The sequence below is a fragment of the Colius striatus genome, chromosome W, assembly GCF_028858725.1.
Source record: "Colius striatus isolate bColStr4 chromosome W, bColStr4.1.hap1, whole genome shotgun sequence".
Lineage (NCBI taxonomy): Eukaryota > Metazoa > Chordata > Aves > Coliiformes > Coliidae > Colius > Colius striatus.
In genome coordinates, this window is record NC_084789.1 from 41,390,383 (window position 1) to 41,416,701 (window position 26,319).

Sequence of the window (26,319 nt, forward strand, 5' to 3'; positions counted from 1 at the left end):
TCTCCTCTCCAAGAGCTCTTGGGTGCACAGGTCACTAGATCTTAGCTCAGGAGCTGACTTGAGCTGTTTCAAGCAGACACCTGGAACGTTCGACGCGGGATCTCTGCCTGCTCCTGTTTTTTTTACAGCTGGCTGCACTTGCAGAGTGTTGAACTGCTGCTGCTGAGAAGGACGTGTGAGATCTGCTGGTGGCAAGAGAGAACCAGCTGTGGTTGTGGAATGAGCTCCTCGGGGCAATGTTGTTTTTGCTGTCCTTACTCCTCACTTCACAAGCCAGAGGTTCTCTTGTACGTTGTTCTTCCAGGGAGCAGCCGGCGAAAGATGAGCCAAGGGAAAGAATATGAAGGATAATCCCAGGAAAGCCAAGGTTTGGTGAACAAAAACCTCCAAAGTCTTAAAGTAGCACCTTTCTTTTGAACATATGAGTAAGCTTGATGGGTTATATGATCTATATATATATATATATTTGTTGTTACATGCAGAGAAAGTGCACTTATGTCTTAATGTGTTTGCCTAGCCAAAACAAAGCATCTGCAGGTACCTTCTCAGGGTTAAAATATCAGGTTTGAAAGGTCTCTGAATATGCATTGGCACTGTAACTCATTCAGGTAGGGATGGAAACGTGTTTCTTCTCTGTTCTCCCCTGTCACCCAGATTTCGTGGCAGGAAAGCAAGGGGCAGAGGTAGGGGGTGGAAAAGCCTCCTCCGAGGATCCTCAGTGCCCCTTAAGCACAAGCTGGGGGGTTTCCTCAAGCCCCACAGTGAGAGGAAAGGTCCTGCTGGAACGCCCCTGGGGATGGGAGCAGGGTGTTGAATGGTCCTTGCATGGAGCTGCCTCAACAGGGTCCCTGAAATCCCACCCAAATGCCCCCAGTGCTTGGGCAGAGCATCCTTCCCTGGGCTGGGGCTCGTGCTGGGGTCCCTGCAGAGCAGCAGGCAGGTCCTCAGCAGGAAACCTGGCTGCCCAGGAGCATGTTCCCAGGGGGGAAGCATTTTGCTGCTCTTCACACAGGTGAGCAAAAGGGAAGTGAATCAAGAGAAATGTGTAAAAGGCCATGAGTTCATCCCTGAACTGTCTTCAGAAAGGGGGGAAAAAACCCCTTTTGAAGATCAAACCTCTCGAGATCAAACCAAACACGAACCAAAACCTCTTCCAGTTAAAAAGCAAGGGCTGCTTCTTGAAGCCAAAGGGTCTGTCTTTTTGTATCATTATGGTAACTATGGGTTGCTTTTTGCCTTTTCATTGGGGCTGCTTTTGGTGCTGAGCCATGCTGGCTGGTGGGGCAGGAGCAGTGCTGAGCTCGTTTGCATCCATGTGCTGCCAGCCGGGTGCCAGGGCCAGGCTTCCCCTGCTGTGATGTGGTAGGGGCATGCTGCTGCTGCTGCTCCCAGCCCTGGCACACTGGGTTCCAGCCCTGGTTGTGGTTCAGCATGCTGGGTTCCAGCCCTGTCATGCTGGGTTCCAGCTCCAGTTGTGGTTCAGCCCTGGGTTCCAGTCCTGGCACGCTGAGTTCCAGCGCTGGTTGTGGTTCAGCATGCTGAGTTCCAGCCCTGGCACGCTGGGTTCCAGCCCTGGTTGTGGTTCAGCATGCTGGGTTCCAGCCCTGGCACGCTGGGTTCCAGCCCTGGTTGTGGTTCAGCATGCTGGGTTCCAGCCCTGGCACGCTGGATTCCAGCCCCAGTTGTGGTTCAGCCCTGGGTTCCAGCCCCAGTTGTGGCTCAGCCCTGGGATGCTGGGTTCCAGCCCCAGCTGTGGCTCAGCCCTGGGTTCCAGCCCTGGCACGCTGGATTCCAGCCCCAGTTGTGGCTCAGCCCTGGGTTCCAGCCCTGGCATGCTGGGTTCCAGCCCCAGCTGTGGCTCAGCCCTGTGTTCCAGCCCCAGCTGTGGCTCACAACCTTTGCTGCTTGTTACGTGTGTGTCGTCAGCGCTGGGGGAAACGCCAAAGGACAGGATTTGTGTGTGTGAGCTAAAGCCACTTCACTTTGTACATTTCTTACAATAAACCAACGTGTAAATGGTCTGTTAGTACGCCACCAAACGTGTTGATGTGTGTTAGAGGGGAAAACTGCTTTCCCTGCCCCTGGGAGGGGTAACTGCCTCCTCCCTTTGCTGCAGGGCCCTTGAAGGTGCTATTTCAGCAGCCATAATCATAATGGTGGGGGTGGGAAGGGCCCTGCAGTGCTCATCCCCCCTGCTAGAGCAGCTTCCCCTGGCTCAGGGGGCACAGGAACGTGTCCAGGTGGGTTTGGGAACCTCTCCAGAAGGCGCCTCCACACCCTCCCTGGGCAGCCTGGGCCAGGGCTCCCTCAGGCTGAGCTGGGAGAGGCTGAAGGCTGCCTGAGCTGCTCCGTGCTGCCACGTGGGAGCAGCTTCAGCATCGCGGGGAGAAGGCGACGGGGCTGAAGGAGGTTTCTGCGTCAACGTGCGGCTGGAGGAGGAGCTGCCTGGGGAACCCACTGACGTCCCTGAGGGCCAGGCCCCAGCCTCCCTGCTCTGTTTGCTGTCCCTTGGAACAGCTTGTCCCCAGGGCTGGTGTAATTCAAGGCAGGAGCATCATGGTACCACGCAGGTAAGAGGGTGGAAGGGAGGAGGTGGCACAAACCCCCAGTCCCCGGCCTCCAGCGGCGGTGAAACGCAAGCCCTGGTGAATAGGGATGGGCTGGGGAAGGGTGCAGCTGCCTGGCAGCAGCTCTGCTCTGCCCACAGAGAGCAGAGGGCTGGGGAGCCAGGGTGGCTCAGGGGATGACATGTGGGGACATGCAGACCATCATGTCTCTCTCCACCTCACGCCACTGGGTACTCAAGGGGAGACCAAGCCCTGCTTGAGGGTGCCAAGGAGCCTGCAGGCAGCCTGGTGGGACAATCTGGCAGCCATCACTGCAAACCCTCTTTAATTTGTGCCCTGCTCCTGGTTGTACCCTACAGGGCTCCTCACAGCTCCTATCTCCAACCCTAGGGCTTGATCAAAACCCCTGCAGTGCCAGCCAAGCCCATGGGCATTCCCCATCTCTCCCAGCGAGACCTGGCAGCAGGGACTCAGCAGCCCCAATGTGGACAGCGTGACCCGTCTGCTCTACCAGGAGAAGGCAGCTCTGCAACCACCTCTCCTGGGACCATCCTTCCTGTGGAAGCCCCTCCAGACCCAGTGTTTGTCTGGAAACCTTTCTTTTCCCCACTTCATGTCCTGTTGCACACAAGGTGAGGCTCAGGCTGGTTCCCAGCAGCCACTGGATGCTCAGAACCAGCACAGACCTCACCAAAAACCTGCAGAAGGTGAGGGTCTGGGGAGGCCTCAGGCACAGGCAGCCAGGCTCTGGGGACCACCACAGCTGGCAAAAGCACCCAAAGGAGAGAGCATGGCTGGTGCCAAGGGAGGTGAGACCTTGTTTTGGCCATCTCTTCTTCCACATTTCACCATTCATTGAAGGGCAGCTGTGGGGATGCTCTGGGATGCTGGGGATGGGAGTTGGGGACCGGTCCCACTGCACCTCACAAAGAGCAGGGGGATTGAGGAGCATTCCTCGAAGATCCCCTCTTCCCACACCATTCCTGCTCCCACTCTTGCAACTTGGCCCATCACCTGCAGGGTTGGATGGGGGGAGATGGGCCCACTCTGCTGTGGGGCTGGGGTGCAGCCCTGGGGGCAACCCCCTCCTCTAACCCCCTTCCTGGGGACATGGCAGTGCCAGCAGCCACACTCTGCTCCCTGGGCACATCCCCTTGCCCAGCCCAGGTTTTGCATCACTGAGAGCTTTGCAGATGGGTTAATTTCATAGAATCACAGTTGTTGAGATGGGGAAAGGCACTTAAGCTGCTGCAGTCCCAGCCCTGCCCTCACCCTGCCCAGCCCACCACTAACCCCTGGCCCTCAGCACCTCAGCCCCATGGTTTGGGATCACCCCAGGGCTGGGCACTCCCCCAGCTCCCTGGGCAGCCTGGCACAGGGGCTGACACCCCTCTCAGGGAAAAAGCTCTTCCTAAACACCTCCAGTTCTGCTGCAGATCCCCACTAATTGTGGCCACCTCCATCAAATTACCCCACCACGAGGAGCAGAGCCTGGGGACAGGAGGCTGGAGGGAGCCCAGGGCGCAGGCACCACCCACCCCAGCGTCTGCACCACATTCAAAAGCAGCCCCAAGGGGAAAGTCCCCACGGAGGAGGATTTACATGAGCAGGAAAGGGGCTGTCTCACAGGAAAGGGGCCGTGCAGCCTGGCCATTTTTAGGCTGGGGCTGAGCGGGTGGGAGCAGCCGCTGCCCGTTGCAGACAGGGCTGGTGCCTGGATGTGGGCACTGAAGGATGGCTGATCTCTGCACCAGGCTCTGGCTGCTCCAGGCCAACCTCTGGCTCATGGCTCTGGTCACAGGTAGGTGTGGAAAAAGGGGCTTTGAGTGTCAGAGCCAAGGGAGCTGCCCCTGGGTGGTTCACTGAGCCTGTACCCAGCCATGGCTTTACATGCACGGGGTTTAAACCCTCCACGGGCCCAGCTCTGCGCAGGAAGCAGCCCCTGGGGTGGGAAGGAGCTGGGAGGGCTCAGGGCTGGCCTCCTGCCTTGGGTTTTGCTTCCCATCTGGGTGCAGGTGGGATGCTTCCTTGGGCAGGCAGCTGGCCCTGGCAGGAGCCTGATGCCAAGCGGGCGCAGAGCCGGCCCGGCTGTGGTTGCAGGTGGCACGAACAAAGGGTTTGGGGGGTATTTTTTTAGCCATCTATTGCTCTCAGGGACCTGAGGATGGGGCCAGCACACTGCTGAGGCCACATCCAAGCCATGTCACTTTGCTCCATGGGATTTGGTGCCTGGGAGCAGAGGAGAAATGGGAGGGAAAAAGCTTTTTGTGGGTCCTGTGCTGTTCCCCTTTGCATCTCCATGGAGGAGCAGCAGCTAAACCCAGGACACAGCTCCTGTCCCCTTCATACCCCTCATTCCTGGGGCAAGGACACCCACAAAAACCTGCAGCAGATCCCACCCTCAGCTGGGGAATCTTGTGCCCTCAGGAGAAAGGGCATTTGAAGGGTTTGTGTTGGGTGGCCACCCAAGTCCAGGCTCAAAGTCTCAGGGTTTCACCCTATCTCTCATGGTGGCTTTGAGGACAAGGGCAGTTCAGCCCATCAGTGGCTGCAATGGAGATCTTGGCTTTGAGGGGTGAGAGAGTTTTCAGGGTGAGAAACCAGCCTGGTCTTTGTTTAGAAACACCAACAAGAGATGGAGAGCAAAGGTCTGTGGTTGTGGGTGGCAGGGACACGTACCCAAGGCACAGCCTGGACAAGCCACATCTCCCCACCTCAGAAAAGAAATGAAATGGAGCTGAGGGGGAGAGTTTGGGTGCAGAGATGTAGGTGCTGGAGCTAAACAGGGCAGCACAAACCTGGGAGAGGCTCTGGGGCAGGGAGAGGAGCCCACAGCTGAGCCAGGCTGCTGCTCGGGACAGGGAGATCAGCAGCAGCATGGCAAGGCTCAGGGCAAAGCTCAGCCCAAGGAGCTGAACCTTCTCCTTCCTCTTCTGGGGGGAGTTTTGCAGCTGCCCCGAGGTGCTGGGTGGTGGTGGAGCCCCCACCTCCATGCCAGCTTCCCCGTGATGGGGTTTGGCAAGTATTCGTCAAGCGATGGAGCTGGGCACTGAGGCGCTGCAGTAAACAGGGCTGGTGCTTCCTGCCCACCTGCAGCAAGAGGAACTATGGCACAGGGCTCGTGGGCAGGGGCACCCAGGGGTGCTGGGGGGTCCCCACCTCACCCTGCTTCCTCCCACAGCTCTCCATCAACCCCTGTCCTGGGAGGCTGTTTGGTCTCGGGGTCTGAGAACCCCTCTGGCCATCACTGAGCCTCAAGCCCAGGGAAACCCCAGCAGAGAAAGTCTTTCTGGTTGATTCAGAAAATGGAAAGTGTAAATGAAGAGGAATGAGTCTGTCTGGCCCTTTTCTGAAGTGCCAGCCTAGGGGGATATTAATAGTGACAGCAAGTTGCACTGGGACATAAACCAGAAAGAAACACAGAGAGAAGGGAGACACGAGGGGAGACATGATCCACCCTGACAGGAGGCTGCAGTGAGCTGGGGGTCAGGCTCTGCTCCCCAGTAATGATAGGAAAGGGGCTCAAGTTGCCCCAGGGCAGGTTGAGATTGGAGCTGAGGCAGAGCTGTTTCCCTGAGAGGGGTGTCAGCCCCTGTGCCAGGCTGCCCAGGGAGCTGGGGGAGTGCCCAGTTCTGGAGGGATCCCAAAGGCATAGAGTTGAGGTGCTGAGGCCATGGGGTAGTGCTGGGCTGGGACTGCAGCAGCTTCAGGGGCTTTTCCAACCCAAATGACTCTGTGATTCTAAGTTGAGGAGCTGGGATGGCCACAGAAGGGTTTGCACCCACAGCTGCACTGCCTCAGCCTGCTGAGTGAGCAGGGCTCTGCTTGATGTCCACCCCACACAGACCCGCAGAATGTGCCATCTCACCTGGGACATCCTCCACGAGCTCCCAGCCACCTTCTCAGGGCTCCTTCTCCTGTCTTGCAGGTGCGATCTCAGCAGACAACAGCAGCACCTGGAACAACACAGGTAAGCTTTCAGTCCCACCGTGTGTCCCCAGGGTCCCTTCCATCCCCACTGGCTTTGCCACCAAGGTGCTGGTGCCCTGCAGAGCTGGACATGTCACATCACCCCCAGGCCTTCTCCATCACAAAGGCTGTGACCACAGCATCTCCCCAGCCCTGCACAGTGCTCTCCCTCTGCAAAGCTGGATCCCTTTTGTCTTTCCTCAGCACAGAGGTTTTTCCTCTGCCTTTGTGGAGCACGTTCCACGACCAAGCTGTGCCCTGGGATCAGCTCTTGTGCCATTCCCCACCCACTGAGCAGGAGATGTGCACCACAAACAAACCCTCAGGCTCCCCAGCTCTGGGACCAAAACACAGGCAAAAATGCAGAGTGCAGGGGAAAACAAATGTGGCAGCACAAGAGGAGCCAGGGAGGGAGATGGGTCAGCAAAGGGCCCACGATGTGTGCTGGCTTGGGCTGTAATTTTGGAGCTGGGACTAACAAGATGGACCTAGAGAGAGGTGGGAGCAGCAAAAAAGAGAAGTGAAGACATTCCCACAGAAGCCAGCAATTGCCACTAAAACATGTTCCCCCCAAAGTCTCTGGTTTCTACCCCCAGATGATGCCGATTCACCAGACCAAAGCTGAATGGGAATGGAAAGGGTTTGGAGCTGCTGGAAGGGGTGTGGTGGGGAGCAGCTTTTCTTCTGCTGCTCCCTGGGTGCAGGGAGCCCTTGCTGACCGTGCCCTTGTCCCTTGGCAGACGCTGGGTGCCCCATAATGCAGCAGCGTTTCGTGCCGGTCAGGAAGAACACGGCCGTGTACTTCATCTGCTACTCGCCGGAGCCGCACAGGCTGCAGTGGTACAAAACGTTCCCCGACAGCGAGGAGCTGCACGAGCTGGGTCACAACACCTCCAGCTACAGCATCCAGAGGACAGACACCTTCATCAACCTCACCATCCCCAGCGTCACCCACGGGCACAACGGCGTCTACGTGTGCGACAGCGCGAACCTGACGGCGGAGAGGAGGCGGCCGCGGGCGTGCGGGACAGAGCTCAGGGTCATGGGTGAGTGGCAGCTCCCCGTCACCTCCCCAGCAAATGCTCTTTCTCCTCCTCTCACCCTTTCCCCCACCATCTGAGCCCCACATGGTGCTGCTGGGATCCCTTCATGTTGAGCTGTAGCTGCTCCGTGGCACCACGGAGGTTTCTTTGCTCGTTGCCAGCCATGGAGCAGCAGGACAACCTCTCCCAGTTGCCCTGGCACATCCATCCCACAGAAACACACCCCAGGCACTGCGTTCCCCCAGTTCAGCAGATTTTTCCCAGTCCTGGCTGCTGGTGGGTGCTGCCTGAGGAGTCTCATCCCTGATGTCAACCCTGAGGGCTGGCACTGCTCTGGTATCTCCCAGGGGAGGGGATGCCACCCTGCTCCCCTTCTTGCTGACACATCAACATGCCAAGCTCATCCCTGCTCCCCAGGAGCCTGGCACAGAGGTGGGACATGGGGCTCTCCCTGTACTGCTGCTCCTAGGTCACAGCACCCTCCAGCAGTTCCAGAGCAGGAACACCCTGAAGGATGCCATCATCATCATCCAGTCCCTCCTTCTTGTCATCTTCATCAGTGTCCCTGTGCTTCTCTTCCTAGATAAAGTAAGTGACAGCATCTCCAGCAGTGGGGATGTCCCCAGCTTCACCCCAGTGCTCACAGCACCATCCTGCACCCTGGCCAGGACATAGCTGGGGATGGGCAGATGCTGGGTTTGGGGCTGCTGGGAGCATGGGTAGCTGAAGTGGGAAAACAAGCATCTAAAATGGTGTGTGGGACTGTGCAGATTTGCCTGTGGAAGCAGTGGGACCTGGCCAGGCATGGAGGAGGCTGGGGAGAGGGGAGGGGGGGATCTTGGTAGGTGCTGACACCCAACCTGTGACTCTTCTCCATAGGATGAAGGCAAGAAAAGCCCAGAGGAGGATCACACCTATGAGGTAACACTGCATTCATCACACAAGTACCTCTGTAATATCAACCCCAGCCTTGAATTAGGCAGTTGAGGCCTTGCTGGGTGTTTCTTGGGTCCCATCAGCCCTTGTAGGGCTCAACAGGGCATCTTCCTCCCAAGTGCCTGTTGTACATCTGGCAGAAAGAGCTGCTTGTAAAACCAAGCCAAGCCCTGAGCATACCCAGCCATGTCTTGTCATCTTCTCCCCTCTCAGAAGCTGCCCCAGTCTCTGTGGGAATGGTCTGGAGATAGGTGCCCACTTGGGGTTCACGAGGGGAATGGAATCATGGTCCTCCTCCTGTGTCTCACTCTCCCTCTTCTTGGTGCAGGGCCTGGAGGTGGAGCAGATGGCCACCTACGAGGACATCACTCCTTTCCGTGACGTGAAGGCCAAGTGGACAGTTGGGGAGCACCCTGGTGAAGAATGAAGGGTCCTGTGCCCACAGCCAGGCTGGCCCCAGTGGCACAGCCCCCTGGCAGCACCCTGCTGGGACTGGCCTCTGCCTCCTGCCTTGGGCCACAGCTCTGATGGACCCCTACAAACCATCTCCATCTGGCACAGAGCTGGGGTCCTGCCACCCCTGGGGTGCTGGCTCTGCCACAGCCAGGCTGTGCCCACCCAGGCTGCCCTGCCACGCTCTTACCACCCTCCTGATGAACCCCTAAAGCCTCTGTAGAAATTAGGAGCCACCTGCAATCCCCCTGGTAGCAAACCAGCCCCAAAACCCGGGGCAGCCCCCCGGCACAGCGCTGAGCTCCCGCACCGTTAACACGATGGGAGCACCCGGCTGCATGCTGGGTCTCCTCCAGCCCCACCTTCCCTGGGAAGGAGAAGACAAGGGCCCTCGTGGGCTGTGAGACCCCACTGCACCCTGGCAGAGGAGCTGAGGAGAGCAGCACCACCTGGGTGTCACCAGAAGCGGATTTGAGGCCGCTGCTCACCTCTCAAGCCGTGGATGTGTGCAGCAGGACAAGCTGGCAGCTGTCTGAGATGGAAGGTCTCCCAAAGACACCTCTTTCTCCCCAGAGACTACCAGAAAAAGCTGGAAGCCAGATCTCACCCAGAGGGTCTCATGCAGGGAAGAGCTGGTCTGTGTCATGAGGACATCCCCGTGGTGAGGGTCATGCCTGACCCCAGAACCCAGGGGAAAGCTGCCCACTGTGGGACACCAAGGTCCAACTGCTTTTGTCCAAGTCCTAATAAAGGTAATGGGTAAAGTCACACCTTGCTCCAACCTGGCACACCCAGCCTGAGGGTGTCAAATAAAACTGTCTCCACTCAGTTGCATGCACATGTGTGTAAATGTTACTGAAACACCTTCAACTGATTCATGGGAGAAAGGAGCATCCACTGTGAGAGCAGTGAACTGGCTGCCCCTGGATCCCACCCCTGGCAAGATGCTGGGGCCAGCTCTCCATTCCTTCTTGTTCTCAGTTATGAAATGGAAGAGGAAGGCAGATTTTTCTGCCCTTCTCAGTTCCCAACTGCTTTCTGAGCTCAGCATAAACAACTCACTCAACTGACTGAAGGAGGATCTGCTGCTCACACCTGGGGAGGAAGCTGCTGAGAGCAGAAGCAGTTTCAGTGGCCCCAGTTCTGCTCTGCTGCTTGGCCACCCTCTTAGGCTTTTTGGCTTCCTTTCAAATGCCAGAAGCAAAGAGATATCTCTCTAATGTTAGTGGTTTGTTTTAAATGCTTAGACTCATTTCTAGGGAGCCAAGAGATAGAGTTGGGTTTCATTTTATACTGAGAGAGGTTTGCATTTAAAACGTGTGTGTTGGTCTCTGCTCCCCAGTAATGAGTGACAAGTGGAAACTGCCTCAAGTTGCCCCAAGGGAGGTTGAGCTTGGAGCTAAGGCAGAGCTGTTTCCCTGAGAGGGGTGTCAGCCCCTGTGCCAGGCTGCCCAGGGAGCTGGGGGAGTGCCCAGCCCTGGAGGGATCCCAAAGCCGTGGGGCTGAGGTGCTGAGGGCTGTGGGTCAGTGCTGGGCTGGGCAGGGTGAGGGCAGCAGTTGGACTCAATGATTTTAAAGGGCTTCTCCAATCTCAATGATTCTGCTTCAGTGTCCACAGTCCAGGCTCTGTATTTTGTCCTGCTTTTACCCCCACCATCAGCAGGATGCCCAAGCAGACAGACTGAGTTGCAGTCCTGGATCTCTTCAGCCTCATCCTTAGAAACAGCTCCAGTGAAACAGAGCAGTTATAACTCCAGTGACCAAAACCCACCAATTCAGCCTGAAAAGGAATGTTTACATTCTGAGCAGTGAGCTAGCAGAGGTAGCCAGCCACTGCTTAAAACCCCTGCCAGCCATGCTGCTGCCCACCCAAGCACAGAGCCCGGGCTGTGAGCCAGCAGCTGCCTCCTGGGTTGGTAGCCACCCGTTGCAGCTCACCCACCAGCCTGCCAGGTCCTCTCCACACAACCACCCTGGGCTGGGGGGTCAGGATGGAACATCACTCTGCTGTCCATCTGCTGCTGCTGATGGCTGGGGTAAGGTGGGTGGACGTGGAATCACCCTGCAGAGAATGGATGGGATTTGCTCTCTTTCAAAAGGGAAACTTCTTCGTTTTGGGTCACAAGTGCTGGCATCTGAAAGCTAGAAAGATGCCACGCTGGTATTTGAGAGCTGCTTATGCAACTGTAGCTCTGGCAGTCGTGTGTTTGCCCAGCCCAGCCTCTCAGTGTCATGCCACTGCCTTCCCCACAGAGCTTCTGCCTCATTTAATGCTCACAGACCATCAGGGACAAACCAAGCCTCAGGGGAACAGCACAGTCTGGATGATCCTAGCTTCTCCCTGCTTGGCTGCAACATAAACACCAATGATTTAGCACCCTGCTTCCACTGAGAGAGCCAGAGAGGCAGCAGGGCAGCAAGGCAGGGGCAGGACTCGGGTGCAAGGTGCTGCAGCTGCAGTGGCTGAGCATCCTCCTTCCCCAGCAGCAGGGCCTGGGCTGGGCTGAAGCTGCTCTGCTCCTCTCTGACAAACATTGACATCTTTAAACACGACCTGGAGCAGAAAAACACGCCCAGATGTTGCTGGCTATTGGGTGACTGGATACCTGATAGCTGCAGGACCCACTGTTCCCTCTCCTCTAGGGACTGACATTTACTGTGTGACACCCCCACGCCTCCAGGGAGCAAACAGCCAGGGGCTTCTCGGAACAGAGCGCGCTCGCTCTCCCCAGCATGGTTATTAAGCAGCTCTCACACCCTCTGCTCCAGCTGCCCCTGGGAAACCAGAGCAATGCCAGGGGGAAACAGCAAACCCAGGGCCTGGGGGAGCCAAATCCCCACCCCTGAGCAGGGAGCAGGTCCTGAACCTCAAACAAAAGGCTAAAGCAGCGTGGCTTGGGGCAATTGGCACCTTACGGGGAGTAAAAGCCCTTTAAGCTCCCCTAGAGCTGCCCAGAGAATCACTGAAGCATTTCAGTTGGAAAAGACCTTCAAGATCATTGGGTCCAACTGCTGCCCTCACCCTGCCAAGCCCAGCACCAATCCACAGCCCTCAGCACCTCAGTTCGATGGCTTTGGGATCCCTCCAGGGCTGGGCACTCCTCCAGCTCCCTGGGCAGCCTGGCACAGGGCTGACACCCCTCTCAGGGAAACAGTTCTGCCTCAGCTCCAGCCTCAAGCCCCCCTGGGGCAACTTGAGGCTGTTTCCTCTTGTCCTGTCATTACTGGGGAGCAGAGTCTGACCCCCAGCTCCCTGCAGCCTCCTGTCAGGGAGTGTCAGAGAGTGCTCCTGTCTCCCCTCAGCCTCCTTCTCCAGGCTCAACACCCCCATTCCCTCAGCCCCTCCCCACCATACTTGTTCTCCAGACCCTTCAACTATCTGCCTCATTTTGCCCCCAAACAAGTGTAGGTGTGGTGCAACCTCTCCTCTTCCCCATCTCCTGTACACTCTCTCCTTAACCCAGAGATGTTTCACATTGGCATCTCAGCCAAGAGCATGAAGATGCTCACAACCAGATCTTCTCACAGCTCTTTGTCACACCTACAGCAAACCAGCTTACCAAAACTATGTGCTGAACTTCTGAGACCTTGGTACAAATGGACAGGAGCTACTCAGCAGAAATAGGTTGTGTCTGACATCCATCCAGCCCTAACTCCACTAACAATCAAGGGGAAAATATCTCACTGGTTCTGAAGGCAGAAGCCTCCCAAAGTGGCCAGTCAGCCCTGTCAACTGCAGGCCAAGGCTGCAGAGCCACGCAGGAAAAGGGGGTGGACATGGCAAATTCCACCCTGGAAAAGCAACTGATGTGATTTGAGCAGAGTCTTCCAACCACCAAGAAACTTCAACAGCAGAAGATGGTGAAATCCTCCAGTACTGGTTTCACCTGCAGGCAAACAACCTCCCCAACCTTTCCATCTATGGATAAGCAGCCCCACTGAGGCAGCACCATTGCGAACGCTTCTGCATTTATGCACAGAGAAGACAAGAGAGGTGTTGTTGTGATCAGGAACACATATATGCATTTTAAACAGACCCCCTGCTATATAAAGTGGTGGCTCACCAGTCACCTGGATGAAAAGAAGAAACACTCAGTGTCAAGCCACACCTGAGCAGCTCAGCGGGCAGAAATGGCTCCAGGTACTTCTCTTTATCTCAGTTTCGAAGGCTGGCTGGTGCTGAGGGTGGGGGGAGATGATGCTGAGGTGGGCTACACACACTCAGTGACAGCCCTAAGATGGGGCAGCTTACAAATCAATGAAGGGAAATACCTTTCCCTACAGTGTGGCTTTAATCCATTGATTAACTTAGCTCAACTTTAGCCTTAGCTGAGCAAGGAGAGGGTGCAGAACATGAGCCACAGTTATAACAGTTATTAGTAACATAAATGTTGGCAAGGATGCTAAAACTCATCTTCCAAGTCTAAGACAGGGATGATGTCTAACACATCCTGGACCTACAGACCCCAGGGCATTCCTCCACTGGAGGGGATTTGCCTTGGAGGGCTTCAAGACCCTCCTGGACACGTTCCAGTGGGAGCTGATCTGGGTGGGAGCTGCTTCTGTAGGGGGGTTGGACTGGATGGGCTCTAAATGTCCCTTCCAACCCTTACATGATGTGATATGATATGATATGACCAGATCCTACAGGTATTGTCTCAGAGAGCAAAAGTAGCTGGTCACAGTCCATGTAATGTCATCAGCTCTTGGCCTAGTGAAGGCAGACAGCTGATTTCATTTGATTTTGGGGAGGCTTAAGCTCACCCACAGAGTCCATCAGACATAAGGAAGGTGCTCAGCCAGCACAGACAGAAGAGGCTGGGAACTCATTCCCAGCTGCCTCCCTCCTCCTCAGCAGTCACTAAAGGACTGCTGACACCTTTCCTCTCCCCTTTGCTGCAGGGTCATGGTTCTCTCCTCTCTTCATTGCTGTGATCACTCTGGGCCTGCAGTGGCCACAGGAAGCTGCCACCTTCCCAGCCATGCCCCTTGCCAACCTGTTTGCCAACGCTGTGCTGAGAGCTCAGCACCTTCACCTCCTGGCTGCCGAGACATACAAAGAGTTTGTAAGTGTCATGGCCTCTTGGCATCTCCTCCACATAAGCTTGATGGTTTCAAGGCCACATGACTTCCTAGAAACACAGATCTTTCAACTCTTGGTGTCATCTCTGTCAGCTCTCAACGAGGAGAAAAGGTCTTAACAGGGCAAGACAGGTTATGTCCCATCTGGGCCCCGTCTCCTCCTCTCTCAGCTCTCTGTCCCCACCTCTGATCCTGCACAGTGCCCTCCTTAGGGCCTCACTCTCAATCCTACTGCACAGAACCTCAAAGAGAAGCAGTGGGAGATAGCACAGATACTTTGCAAGGCTTTCCTCTATCAGTCACTCACAGCCCTGGCTGACTCCAAGTGCTTAAAAACCACCTCTGTCATTGCCAGGAGCTGACAAGAGCTGTCCTCAGGGGCCATCTGCTTCCTTGGGGTCACCTACTCCTCAGGAAAACCTGGTCTGAGGGTGTTTTCCATTCACTTTAGCACCTTGGCTTAACAAGAGACAGACTTTTAGGTCCAGTAGCTACTGTGCCAACATACAAACTCCTGTGTCCACATACAAACACCCACCACCCTCTACAGATACACTTCTTGTCTCCCACTTATTTCTCCCAAAGCAGAACCATTCGAGATAGCTTGGGAAAAGCATTTCTGGCCTTCCCCCAGCCCCCAGGCAACAGATATGTGTTTGGGATGTCTCCACAGGAACGTACCTATATCCCAGAGGACCAAAGACACGCCAACAAAAATTCCCAGGCGGCATTCTGTTACTCAGAAACCATCCCTGCTCCCACGGGGAAGGACGATGCCCAGCAGAAATCGGTGAGTTCTCTCTACTGGGGCCAAGCACAGACTTATTTGAAGAGCCCAGCTGTGCTTCATCCCAGCAACAGAGTGTTTCCATCTGTGAGAACTTTAGGGCTTCATTCCTCCTCTCCCTGTTTTACTATTTAAACCCTGCATGAAGACAGCATAACTTTTGGGTTATAACTCATGTGAAATCCCATTCCCACCCCAAGGGTGAGAAAAAGCCTCTAGTCTGCACAGGATGGAGGGCTGGGTGGTGCTCCTCAGCTTGCAAGCTTGCCTGTAGCTGCTGAAACTGCAGCAGCAGTGGCACATCTTTCAACAGCTTTGACCCTTTCTTACTTTCAGGACATGGAGCTGCTTCGCTTTTCCCTGGTTCTCATCCAGTCCTGGCTGACCCCAGTGCAGCACCTAAGCAAGGTGTTCACAAACAACCTGGTTTTTGGCACCACAGACAGAGTGTATGAAAAACTAAAGGACCTGGAAGAGGGAATCCAAGCTCTGATGAGGGTAAGTTGCAGTATGTAGAGTGAGTACAGAGTAACAGGTCTCCCAAGCATAGGGCACTCATCTCTCAGGGTCTTCCAGAGGATCCAAAGACCATGAGAAATCTCCCCATCATCCCCTCTGAAGACCAATAGCATCCTTTGGACTTTGCTTACACTAAGATAATGAGATCATGACCCTCTGCTTCACATGTTTCATCATGGGAGAGCATGAGAAAACACATTAAAAGTGCTAATAGCCATTGCCATAACCACTCAGCAGCACAGACCAGGAAGGTTATAACAGCACAGACCCAAACTCATGCCAAACCCAGCACCAAAGAACACTCAGTTGCTTCCATCTGCTGTAGCATTATGTTTGCTACATCTCCATGCAAAATGCCTCAGATTTTGGGAGCTTTGCAAGCTGGCTTTAAGAACCCATCATCAATCATTTACAATCATTTACATCTTCTAGCATCTAAATAACTCTGAAAGTCAGGCCCTGAGAGTTAACAGAGATCTTCTGTCCTGACACTCCTGGAGTAAGTAGGTGTATGTAGCAGTACTATTTGCTCTCCATTTGGTATGTGTTTAAAGCAGTACACAGGGGCTGGGCAAATAATCACATTTGATCCATTTATGACCCTGTTTACTTAACCAAAACTGTCCAGTTTATTGTGCCAGCTGCTGAGCAAAGCAGGGCAGGAGGAGTGGCAGACTGCACATCTCTCAGCTCCAGTTGCACGTGGCCTGTGTTAGAGCTTTGCTCACTGGGAAAGGGAGAATTATCTGCCCAGGTGCCCCTTTTCTTGGCTAGACCCTGCAATTTTCCCCTTAAGACCCCAAAACACAAAGTTCTCCCTCTTTGCAGCCCTGTGTCCAGCTCTTCTGCTGGCAGTGCTTTGTGTACCTTTATTATACCATTATAAGCACATAAACTCAAAAGTACATTGGAAACATGACTGAGGGGGAACTCAACCTCCTCTAAAGCTAAATGAGAGCCTTGGCAACGGGTTTTGGGGAGGATGCTCGTCCCTAGGTCGCTGCCAGCTCTCCCAGCACCTCTCCATCCCCTCACAGGAGCTGGAGGACCGGAGCCCGCGGGGTCCCCAGATCCTCAAGCCTACCTACGACAAATTCGACATCCATCTGCGCAATGAGGACGCCTTGCTAAAGAACTACGGCTTGCTCTCCTGCTTCAAGAAGGACCTGCACAAGGTGGAGACTTACCTGAAGGTGATGAAGTGCCGGCGCTACGGGGAGGGCAACTGCACTGTTTGATGTCGGGGATGACCCGGCCCGGCCCCTCGGCAGCCACGGCCGCCCCGCTGCTTGTCAAGAAACTCGGAGAATAAACCCGCTAAAATGAACGTGTGTCTGGCTCGTGGGGCTGGGAGGGATGAGGCAGCGCTGGGACAGGCCTGAACCATGGAATCAGGCTGGCGGGAAGCTCTTTAAGCTCGTTGAGTGCAGCCCCGGCCCTCACACGGCCACCGCGAACTCGCGGCCCTCGGCTCTGTCTTTTCAACCTCTCCAGGGATGGGGACAGCGTCTCGCTGCGTAGGCCCTTCCAGCCCTCAGAGGCACGGATTGGAGGCTGCGGAGTGCGTTTTGGGGGCCTTTCCCCTCATACCCACGGGCGGGCTGAGGCGAGGCTGAGGCGGGACTGAGGCGAGGCTGAGGCCTTGCTGAGGCGGGACTGAGGCGAGGCTGAGGCGGGACTGAGGCGAGGCTGAGGCGGGACTGAGGCGGGGCTGAGGCGTTGCTGAGGCGAGGCTGAGGCGGGGCTGAGGCGGGACTGAGGCGAGGCTGAGGCGAGGCTGAGGCGGGACTGAGGCGAGGCTGAGGCGAGGCTGAGGCGAGGCTGAGGCGGGGCTGAGGCGGGACTGAGGCGAGGCTGAGGCGGGACTGAGGCGGGACTGAGGCGGGGCTGAGGCCTTGCTGAGGCGGGACTGAGGCGAGGCTGAGGCGGGACTGAGGCGAGGCTGAGGCGAGGCTGAGGCCTTGCTGAGGCGGGACTGAGGCGAGGCTGAGGCCTTGCTGAGGCGAGGCTGAGGCGGGGCTGAGGCGGCACTGAGGCCTTGCTGAGGCGAGGCTGAGGCGGCGCTGAGGCGTTGCTGAGGCTGAGGCGGGACTGAGGCGAGGCTGAGGCCTTGCTGAGGCGAGGCTGAGGCGGCGCTGAGGCGTTGCTGAGGCTGAGGCGGGACTGAGGCGAGGCTGAGGCCTTGCTGAGGCGAGGCTGAGGCGGGACTGAGGCGGGACTGAGGCGAGGCTGAGGCGAGGCTGAGGCGGGGCTGAGGCGAGGCTGAGGCGGGACTGAGGCGAGGCTGAGGCGGGGCTGAGGCGAGGCTGAGGCGAGGCTGAGGCGAGGCTGAGGCGGGGCTGAGGCGAGGCTGAGGCGGGGCTGAGGCGAGGCTGAGGCGGGACTGAGGCGAGGCTGAGGCCTTGCTGAGGCGGGACTGAGGCGAGGCTGAGGCGGCACTGAGGCCTTGGTGAGGCGAGGCTGAGGCGGCGCTGAGGCGTTGCTGAGGCTGAGGCGGGACTGAGGCGAGGCTGAGGCCTTGCTGAGGCGGGGCTGAGGCGTTGCTGAGGCGGCACTGAGGCCTTGGTGAGGCGAGGCTGAGGCGGCGCTGAGGCGTTGCTGAGGCTGAGGCGGGACTGAGGCGAGGCTGAGGCCTTGCTGAGGCGAGGCTGAGGCGAGGCTGAGGCCTTGCTGAGGCGGGACTGAGGCGAGGCTGAGGCCTTGCTGAGGCGAGGCTGAGGCGGCGCTGAGGCGTTGCTGAGGCTGAGGCGGGACTGAGGCGAGGCTGAGGCCTTGCTGAGGCGAGGCTGAGGCGGGACTGAGGCGGGACTGAGGCGAGGCTGAGGCGAGGCTGAGGCGGGGCTGAGGCGAGGCTGAGGCGGGACTGAGGCGAGGCTGAGGCGAGGCTGAGGCGAGGCTGAGGCGGGGCTGAGGCGGGGCTGAGGCGGGGCTGAGGCGAGGCTGAGGCGGGACTGAGGCGAGGCTGAGGCCTTGCTGAGGCGGGGCTGAGGCGTTGCTGAGGCGGCACTGAGGCCTTGGTGAGGCGAGGCTGAGGCGGCGCTGAGGCGTTGCTGAGGCTGAGGCGGGACTGAGGCGAGGCTGAGGCGGGACTGAGGCAGGACTGAGGCGAGGCTGAGGCGGGGCTGAGGCCTTGCTGAGGCGGGACTGAGGCGAGGCTGAGGCGTTGCTGAGGCGGGACTGAGGAGAGGCTGAGGCGGGGCTGAGGCGTTGCTGAGGCGGGACTGAGGCGTGACTGAGGCGTTGCTGAGGCGGGACTGAGGCGAGGCTGAGGCGGGACTGAGGCTGAGGCGCGGCTGAGGCGAGGCTGAGGCGGGACTGAGGCTGAGGCGCGGCTGAGGCGAGGCTGAGGCGGGACTGAGGCTGAGGCGAGGCTGAGGCGGGACTGAGGCTGAGGCGCGGCTGAGGCGGCGCTGAGGCGAGGCTGGGCGGGAAGACGGTGGGCGGGAAGCGGTGGGCGGGAAGACGCTGGGCGGGAAGCGGTGGGCGGGAAGCGGTGGGCGGGAAGCGGTGGGCGGGAAGCCGGCCCCCTCAGCTGAGGCATGGCGGACGTGGTGGAGTTTCGGGTGCCTGTGGCCGGCGCTCAGACGCTGCTGGTCTGGGGGCTGGAGCCGGAGCCGGGCCTGGAGGTGAGGAGAAGCCTCGGACCGGGGCTGGAGAGGGTCCCCGAGCTCCCCTTCCTGGGGCTGAGGCACAGGGCCCTCCCTGCCACCCCGAGTCTCAGTCCCTCTGGAACCAAGGCCTGCGTTCCCTTTCATCTTTACTGATGGCTTCACCTTTGCGCTGATAACACAGTTTTTACCCCCCCCCCCCTTTTCCTTTCGGGGGGGTTTTAGTCGTTTTTCAGCTTTGAGGTTGCAAAGCCAAACGACCAAGGAGGGAACAGGAACCCCGTTAGTTGTGAAGCACTGTGCTGGTGTTTCACACAAAGCCTGGGCAAAGCAGGGTGGCAGAGAGCAGGAGGACGGCTGCCGAGGCAGGTCTGTCAGCCCTCTCCTGGGGTAGAGGCTGAATGGTAACAGAGACGAGACAGCGGCAGGGTCAGAGGTCCTGCCAGGCTCAGCTTGTGGACTTGTGCTCGTCTTCAGCCTCACATAAGGCATAAGCTGGAACACAAAAAGTTCCAGTTAAACATGAGGAAAAGCTTCTTTACTGTGAGGGGAGGGAGCCCTGGCCCAGGCTGCCCAGGGAGGGTGTGGAGGCTCCTTCTCTGGAGGTTTCCAAACTCCCCTGGACACATTCCTGTGCCCCTTGAGCCAGGGGAACCTGCTTGAGCAGGGGCTGGATGATCTCTAAAGCTCCCTTCCAACCCCCACCATTCTGTGATCCTATAGCTGTTAAACACTACTAAAGACTTTGCTGAGTTTGTAGGTATTTAGGCTGCTGCTCAGCCCCTGGAGCACCCACCAGACATTTCTAAAGAGCCTTGTTGATTTGTTCCTCTTGTTTTTCCCCTCAGCACTCCCTGTTTGTAGCGTTCTCCAGGTTTGGGCCGCTCTACTCCGTGCGAGCACACAGCAATGCTGCCGTGGCAGGGCCTGGCTGTTACGCCATCATCAAGTTCTACTCAGCTGGAGATGCCAGCAGAGCCCAGCGCACGTGCAACGGACAAAGGCTGTTTCAGAAGTTTCCAGTGAAGGTAAGCACAGCAGCCCCAGGTGTGAGACCTGCAGGGCTCAGCACCGTGACCCTTGGCATGGCGTAGAATCACACAGAATACTTGTTGATCTCAGTCCTGGGCTAAGTTTGCTGAGCACTACCACCATGGCAACATCCCCCACCACAGGCTCTCAGCATTTAAGCAGCATCTCTCCTCTGGAATAATGTGTAGGGCTGGTTGCTGGGTAAAAAAAAAGTGTTTAACACAAGTCAGAAGCGTGCAGGCAGTCAGGGAATACGCTGCCTTCAGGTGACTCTCCCAGAGCCATCAATGGAGTGTCTGCAGTGGGAACCTTGCAAGCAAAGCCTGGCTAACCAGGGTTCTTCTCTCCTGGACAGGTTTGTGTTTGCACCAAGCAGAAAGGATTTGAGCAACAAGTCCTTGCTCTCAACAGCACCAAGTGCCAGGAGCTGGCCAACCACTACCTTGGCTTTAACGGCTGGTCCAGTCACATCATCAGCGTAAGAGAGCCTTTGATACATTCATCCATCATCCTTCCCCTCATCCTCTTCCTGATTAGAGTGGTTGGTGGAGGAAGGAGAATTGTCCTCCAATCAGCTGCCCTTCCTATTTAATCCAAATGAATTGCCTCTGGTCTTCCCAACAGCTGCAGAACGTGTCTGGCTTTGAGGATGAGAACGAGGAGGTGGGGAAGGCGCCCCAGCAGCGATGTGTGACATACCTGTGTGCCGTGGAGCTGGTGCTGCCCCAGCACAGGCTACGCTCCCTGGGGGCTGCCCTGGGCCAGGCACACCTCCAGAAGCCTGAGGGTAAGTTTTTGGGTGCAGCTGGCACAGGCACTGGTCAGTCTTATGTCTGCACAGTGTGGGGGTCTGATATTGTGTGAGTGTAGCTGGAGGCAGGGATCTGTGCAGGGCCTTGGGAGCTGCTGTGCTGCTCAGGATCCTGAACACGCTGCTTCCTGTCCCCGCTTCACACCAGTGTCACTTTCCTACCCTCTGCTCTCTCCCTCTTGCCTGCAGCATTATTCATTCTCCATGTGACTGTGTCTGTGGCACAGCTCTGGTGCCAGCAGGGCTCTCCACTGCCCCAGGCAGGGTCCTGACCCAGGCCCCAGGACTCCGTGGGTTAGCACACAAAGCCCCTGTGAGGATGCAGTGACTCCTGAAACATGATCAGCTTTCTTACCAGCTCCATAAAGCTGTGTGTGTGTGTGTTTGTGTTTGCAGCTGATGTGCTTCACGTGCAGAGTGTCATCTTAATGTCAATAACATGCTACTTGTTGTGTTCAGATCCTCTGGAGATGATCACCACCTCAAGAAAAGCTCAGAAACTGGCAGCTGGGAAAGCTCTGTCCAGTGCCTTTCAGAAAATACTCCTCATAGTCTTAGGTAAGGCCCATTTGTGTATTAAACACTGGGGGGTGGGCTAATGATATTACAACTTTTGTGATAATTGATGTGAATTCTTCTTCTCTGAACCTTTCTTGGGATTCATTGAAACTGGGGGGGTCCTGGGCAAAATGAAACTCCTGTTGTGGTGTGTAATCCTTTCACACAGTGTGAGTGAAAGGGAAATCCATCAGGACATCAGGTTTCTTTATGATAGGTCATGAAACTCCAAATTCTGGAGTGTAAATGCTGGCAGGGAGAGCTTATTAACACTGTGCATACCAGACAGGGATGTGAGGAAGTTCTGCTTCCAGGGTAACAGCAACTGGACAGTAGCCCTTTACCTGTTCCTGTCCTGCTTGCAGCCAGCCAGGTGCCCCCAAAGGCCTGTGCCCCACTGGTGTTGCTGCTTTGGGGCTGCTGTCTCCTTTGAGTTTTTATCACAGAAGCTGGCTCTGTGCCTACCCAGGACCTGCTACATCTGCTCTCTCTGGGCTGCAGGTCTCGTGCTCTCTGAGCTTTTAGGTGATGCCTGTTTATGTGTCTGAGCACTTTAGTCTTTTATGTTTATCAGGACAGGCCCTGGTGGGATCAGGTGGGTGCCACCACCCTTGTTTCACAGAGAGGGGCCTGCCATCTGCCAGATTCCTCCCCTGGGTTCTCTAAGGTGTTCTCTCAAAAGGTGGGTCTCTATTCAGCTGGTTTGCAGTGCTTCTTGCCCCCTGATCCATCACTGCACCCTCCTCCAGACCAACCAGCCAGCCACTCTGAAAGCTGTTCTGAGGCAGAATTGTCCCATTGGGATTCAGAGCAGGTTTATTGTCATTGCACACAATTGGAACTAACTGTGTCTCTGGCTGTTTATTCTGCTTCAGAGAATGGGAAAGTGGCTGTGGAGTACAATTCCTCCCAGGAGGAGCCCATGGACTCCTTAACAGAAGAGGAACTGAAGGGGCTTGTTCAGGTAAAAGCAGATGTTTCTCTTTTACACTGTGTGTTTACAGCTAAGGCTTGGAGATGGAGTTGGTAACTCCTACAGCCTCCTTTTATGCAGCAATGACCTCAACTTAGATCCCAGGAAATAAATGCATCTTGGAATTATAGAATCACAGAATTGTTTTGGCTGAAAAGCCCTTGAAGCTGCTGCAGTCCCAGCCCTGCCCTCACCCTGCCCAGTCCAGCACTCCCCCATGGCCCTCAGCACCTCAGCTCTGTGTCTTTGGGATCCCTCCAGGGCTGGGCATTCCCCAGCTCCCTGGGCAGCCTGGCACAGGGGCTGACACCCCTCTCAAAAGCTCTGCCTCAGCTCCAATCTCAACCTCCTGAATTGTACAGTACACCAAGGTTGTAAAGCTCCTACCTTTTTGGGTGCAGAAGTGCAGGTGTATTTTAGATGGCACAGGAAAGTGAGCAGTTAGGGTCCAGGACTGTTGTGATGCAGGTGATACATCTCTCACAGTCTCCAGCACTGCTTATAGAATCTGTGAGAGTGGAAATCCCAGTAAAGCCACAGTGGGTGAAGCCAAATGATTCTTTAATGAGTTCTTAAATAAATCAAACTCCCCCCAGGTAGAAATGCACTTCATAAACTTCTCCTTACCCAGAGGGAAAAGATTGTCTCATCAGGGCCTGTCCTGAGAAGCAGAACAGACTGAAGTGTTCTGATACCATAACAGGCACCACCTGAAAGCTCAGAGAGCACAAGACCTGCAGCTCAGAGAGAGCAGATGTAGCAGGTCTTGGATAGGCACAGAGCCAGCTTCTGTGCCATCCCTGCAGGGATCTGCCTTCGGAGGCCACAGTGGTGCCTCACTGAGCACAGGGTCCAACTCCTGCACAGAGGAAGCGTCTGACCAGCCTCGTGACACACTGTTCCACTGGATGACACTCAGTCACCTCATGTCCACAGGCACAACTCTCTCCCTTTCTTCCTGGAGAGCAGCAGTAAGACAGGAGTACTTTGGAGTGTGAAATAACTCAGATATTGTTTTGAAACCCATTGAGAAAACACAGCTGCTGCTGGTTTGTTCCCTCCTTGTGCTTTCCTCTGGCACAGCCCCTTCTGTCTGACCTCTTGCAAGCCCACAGAGGGCTGACCTAACCTGTAATGACCAGAAAAGAAGGGAGTAGCAAAGTGAAACAGAAAGCTTCTGCAACTCCAACCTCTCTTGAAGCAGAAGAGCCAGCCCTGCCCTCCCCTTGCTGCCTCACCTCCCCTGGGCTGCTGCGTGGGAGGGAATCTGCGCTTGCTCTGCTCAAGGCACCTTCCAGAAGAGGAACAGACAGGGATTTGGAAGGACTTGCTTGGGAAGAGAGTGCTTGGGTGGCCTTTTAAGTTCATTGCCTCGTGATGTCAGTCTTTCCAAAGCAGAAACATTCCTGAGTTGATGTTGTTTCCAGGTGCAGAGGGGTGAAGCTGAACTATGGTGCAGAGAAACACGTTTACTGCTGGTTTCTCTTCCCAGGTCAACGAATTGTCCTTGCAGGAGTTTGAGCTCGAAGAAGAAGAAGTTTTGTCTGCTCTCAGTTTGGATGAGGAGCTCCCTGGCTGGGAGCTGCCATCTAATTAGTGCAGCTCTGCCTTCCCCTGGTTTCCCAAAGCTCTGCAGGGTTGGGGTAGGACTGAAAGCCGAAGGCTGTGCAATGACACGTGTGTGTCACAGCCAGTGGTGCTTTTCTCTCCAAGCAGCAGAAGAAATGGGCAATAAAGCTACTGTTACTAAAATTAAACCCCAAAATAGATCTATATACACATACATTGGGTTTGGAGAAGAGGAGGAAGTGTTTTCCTGTCAACTTATCCAGGTCAGCTATATATGGAAGGCAGCTTAACAGCGTGATTATTGTTTAGACAGCACAACAAACAGATGTGCAGAGCACTCCTGGAAGAAGAAAAGGAACAAGGCCTCCCTGCAGGAGTTCAGGTTGGCTGAGATCAGCAGGAGGAGATGTCTTACCAGCAGGAGTAGCTGTGGTGCTGAGGCACAGAACAGTGTGGCTCAAAGCGAAATTCCCTTTCAAGGAGGAAGCCAAAGTCTCAGGATGTGTTGAGCCCCAGCTAGAAGTAGTTGGGGTGTTATCTTTGTCTCATTTCAAACAGGGGTTTTCATTAATGGAGTCAGATGTTGGAACCTGGTGTGATGGATGAGTGGAGCCCAGAGGCAGCACGAGGAGTGGGAAGGGGCAGCAAGCTACCTGCATCCTGAGGAGGTGTGCTGGGGGTAAATGCTTATTTGATAACAAACCCCTGCTCAGATTTTCTGACCTCTCTTTTGATGCTTGAAAACTGGGAGAGCTCAGGGAAGAGCCCCAGGAGTGATTTGAGATCCCTCTTGAAATGAGTGTGACCTGGTTCATTTCACAAACAGAAGGAGAAGGCTCTGTTTTGCTGAGGGGCTCCTCCTGACGCTCCTGCTGGTACTGTCCTCTGCCTATCCCTCAGACCTCTGCTCCCCAGCACACCCCTTGCAAACATGCTTTATTCCTCCTCAGTTTGAGGCTGCAGCCAGAGCAGAGCAGGGTGCCAGAGAGGCAAACTGCAGCTCTCATTTCCCCAAATCCAACCGAGCAGGAGGCTGCTGCCCTTTCCCACAGAGCCTGGATGACTTTCAGTTGACCTCAAGCTAACAAATGACCTCCCTTGCTCTGCTTATCCAACACTTTTTGAGGTGAGAACCACCTGGAGCAAAGCAAATGCTGCCCATGCCTTGCATATCCAGATGAGTCCTCCCTCTTAGCAGAGAAACAAATGTGCAACCCCAGACTGTCACGTGGAAGTGCACTGAGCTCTCTGCCTCTAACAGTGCCTGGAAGGGAGCAGAGGAACATTCAGGGGTGGGTTTTTGCTCCTTGAAGTTCATTTTTTCACAGATTTGTAGGGTTTCCTGTGTGGTTCAGACAAAGGAAGTGTGAAACAAGAATGGCAAGGTTTGCCCTGCTCTCTGCCCTCTGCTTGGCCGCCGTCACGCTCTCGTTTCTTATCTTAAAGGCTAAGAGACAGAAATAAACCCCTCAGAGCTTTAGTGCCCAGACTGCCTGAGCCTGAGAGGAGCCACAGTTACAGTCATTTCTCCACACAAACCTCAGGTCAAAGATAAAAATACTACTTGTGTGGGACAAGCTGACAGCAAGGGAAGCCCTGCTGTGGATTTGGCTCGTGAGGGTCATGGTTTGGGTTCCACCTCTCTTGTTATTGGAGAAGCTGAAATGAGAGAGGTGTCCCAAACTCCCCTCTCTGCTCATATATGCAGATCACTGTAAGTATCTCAGCTCCAGCCCCATGTGTGATGGGGCTTATTGAGTGTGGCCCTCACCTGCTTGTGTTTCACCCCCAGAAAGGGAGGCTTTGTGTTTCCCAGCATGCACATGGGCTTGGAAGGAGCCAAGTCCAGGCTGGGTTTGGCCTTTCTGGAGCTGCTGCTGCAGTGAGTGAGCTTCAGGGCTGCCTCTAACCCTTGTCTCAAGCTGGGGAATGGTGGAAAACAAAGTAGTGCCAGTGGAGAAACAGGCCTCCAGCCACACTCCCCTTCCATGAGGCTGAAAACTGAGCTCCCTAAAGTACTGTGGAGACTGCACGTGCAAAGACCTTCCTCCCACCACTCAGCTGCCTCCCTGGGAGCTGCAGACCCCATCTCCTACAGAAGAAAGCTCATGCTCTAATCTGAGATGCCTCATGTCTGCCCAGGATTAAGCTGATTGCTCAGGCTCCCTGTATTGCTCATGGAGAGGAAGAGGCACTTCCCATTCATCCGAGGGATCCTGGGAACCTGAGGAGGGGATGAATCACTCCCCAAAGAGATTTCCCCTTCTGTTTGCTGCAGAACAAGCCTGGGCAGCTGCTTGGGCTGAGACAAGGAACCTTTAGATTGCTAAACCTAGGCCAGGTGTCTACAAGCCTGTCCCAGCAGAGCTGTGCATGGCAGTGGAGTTGAGGTTTCCCTTTCACGTGCCCTTT

At 55.8% G+C, this 26,319-nt stretch overlaps 4 protein-coding genes across 5 annotated transcripts in view; all 4 read left to right on the plus strand.

Annotated features, from left to right (window-relative positions):
- Positions 1 to 4,301: 4,301 nt before the first annotated feature.
- LOC133628486 (B-cell antigen receptor complex-associated protein beta chain-like) lies at positions 4,302 to 8,942 on the plus strand. The gene is made up of 7 exons (XM_062016709.1): positions 4,302 to 4,361; positions 6,178 to 6,196; positions 6,508 to 6,537; positions 7,277 to 7,582; positions 8,049 to 8,167; positions 8,459 to 8,500; positions 8,844 to 8,942. The coding sequence occupies exons 1-7, from the start codon at positions 4,302 to 4,304 to the stop codon at positions 8,940 to 8,942; spliced, it is 675 nt and encodes a 224-aa protein (XP_061872693.1).
- Positions 8,943 to 13,099: 4,157 nt separating this feature from the next.
- LOC104563029 (somatotropin) lies at positions 13,100 to 16,594 on the plus strand. Its single transcript, XM_062016581.1, has 5 exons — positions 13,100 to 13,109; positions 13,871 to 14,034; positions 14,724 to 14,840; positions 15,174 to 15,335; positions 16,394 to 16,594. Exons 1-5 carry the CDS (start codon positions 13,100 to 13,102, stop codon positions 16,592 to 16,594), a joined length of 654 nt encoding a protein of 217 aa, XP_061872565.1.
- Positions 16,595 to 18,895: 2,301 nt separating this feature from the next.
- Positions 18,896 to 23,998, plus strand: LOC104555641 (RAD52 motif-containing protein 1-like). The gene is made up of 7 exons (XM_062016708.1): positions 18,896 to 18,982; positions 19,813 to 19,992; positions 20,352 to 20,474; positions 20,621 to 20,783; positions 21,267 to 21,365; positions 22,241 to 22,329; positions 23,831 to 23,998. The coding sequence occupies exons 1-7, from the start codon at positions 18,896 to 18,898 to the stop codon at positions 23,933 to 23,935; spliced, it is 846 nt and encodes a 281-aa protein (XP_061872692.1). The 3' UTR covers positions 23,936 to 23,998.
- LOC133628484 (pleckstrin homology domain-containing family M member 1-like) overlaps positions 22,243 to 26,319 on the plus strand; it is a 30,362-nt gene continuing 26,285 nt past the window's right edge. For both annotated transcript variants that reach the window (XM_062016705.1, XM_062016703.1), the window contains exon 1: positions 22,243 to 22,329. The gene's annotated coding sequence lies outside the window, so the exon portion shown is untranslated. The remainder of the gene's footprint in view (positions 22,330 to 26,319) is intronic.

Bases quoted from the DNA above. Each gene is read 5' to 3' on its own strand.
- LOC104555641 (XM_062016708.1), top strand. From the start codon at position 18,896: ATGGCGGACGTGGTGGAGTTTCGGGTGCCTGTGGCCGGCGCTCAGACG. The intron at 20,475-20,620 runs GTAAGAGAGCCT...TCTTCCCAACAG, and splicing joins GGTCCAGTCACATCATCAGC to CTGCAGAACGTGTCTGGCTT. The intron at 20,784-21,266 runs GTAAGTTTTTGG...TGTTGTGTTCAG, and splicing joins ACACCTCCAGAAGCCTGAGG to ATCCTCTGGAGATGATCACC.
- LOC104563029 (XM_062016581.1), top strand. The intron at 14,841-15,173 runs GTGAGTTCTCTC...TCTTACTTTCAG, and splicing joins ACGATGCCCAGCAGAAATCG to GACATGGAGCTGCTTCGCTT. The intron at 15,336-16,393 runs GTAAGTTGCAGT...ATCCCCTCACAG, and splicing joins GAATCCAAGCTCTGATGAGG to GAGCTGGAGGACCGGAGCCC.
- LOC133628486 (XM_062016709.1), top strand. From the start codon at position 4,302: ATGGCTGATCTCTGCACCAGGCTCTGGCTGCTCCAGGCCAACCTCTGG. The intron at 8,168-8,458 runs GTAAGTGACAGC...TCTTCTCCATAG, and splicing joins TGCTTCTCTTCCTAGATAAA to GATGAAGGCAAGAAAAGCCC. The intron at 8,501-8,843 runs GTAACACTGCAT...TTCTTGGTGCAG, and splicing joins AGGAGGATCACACCTATGAG to GGCCTGGAGGTGGAGCAGAT.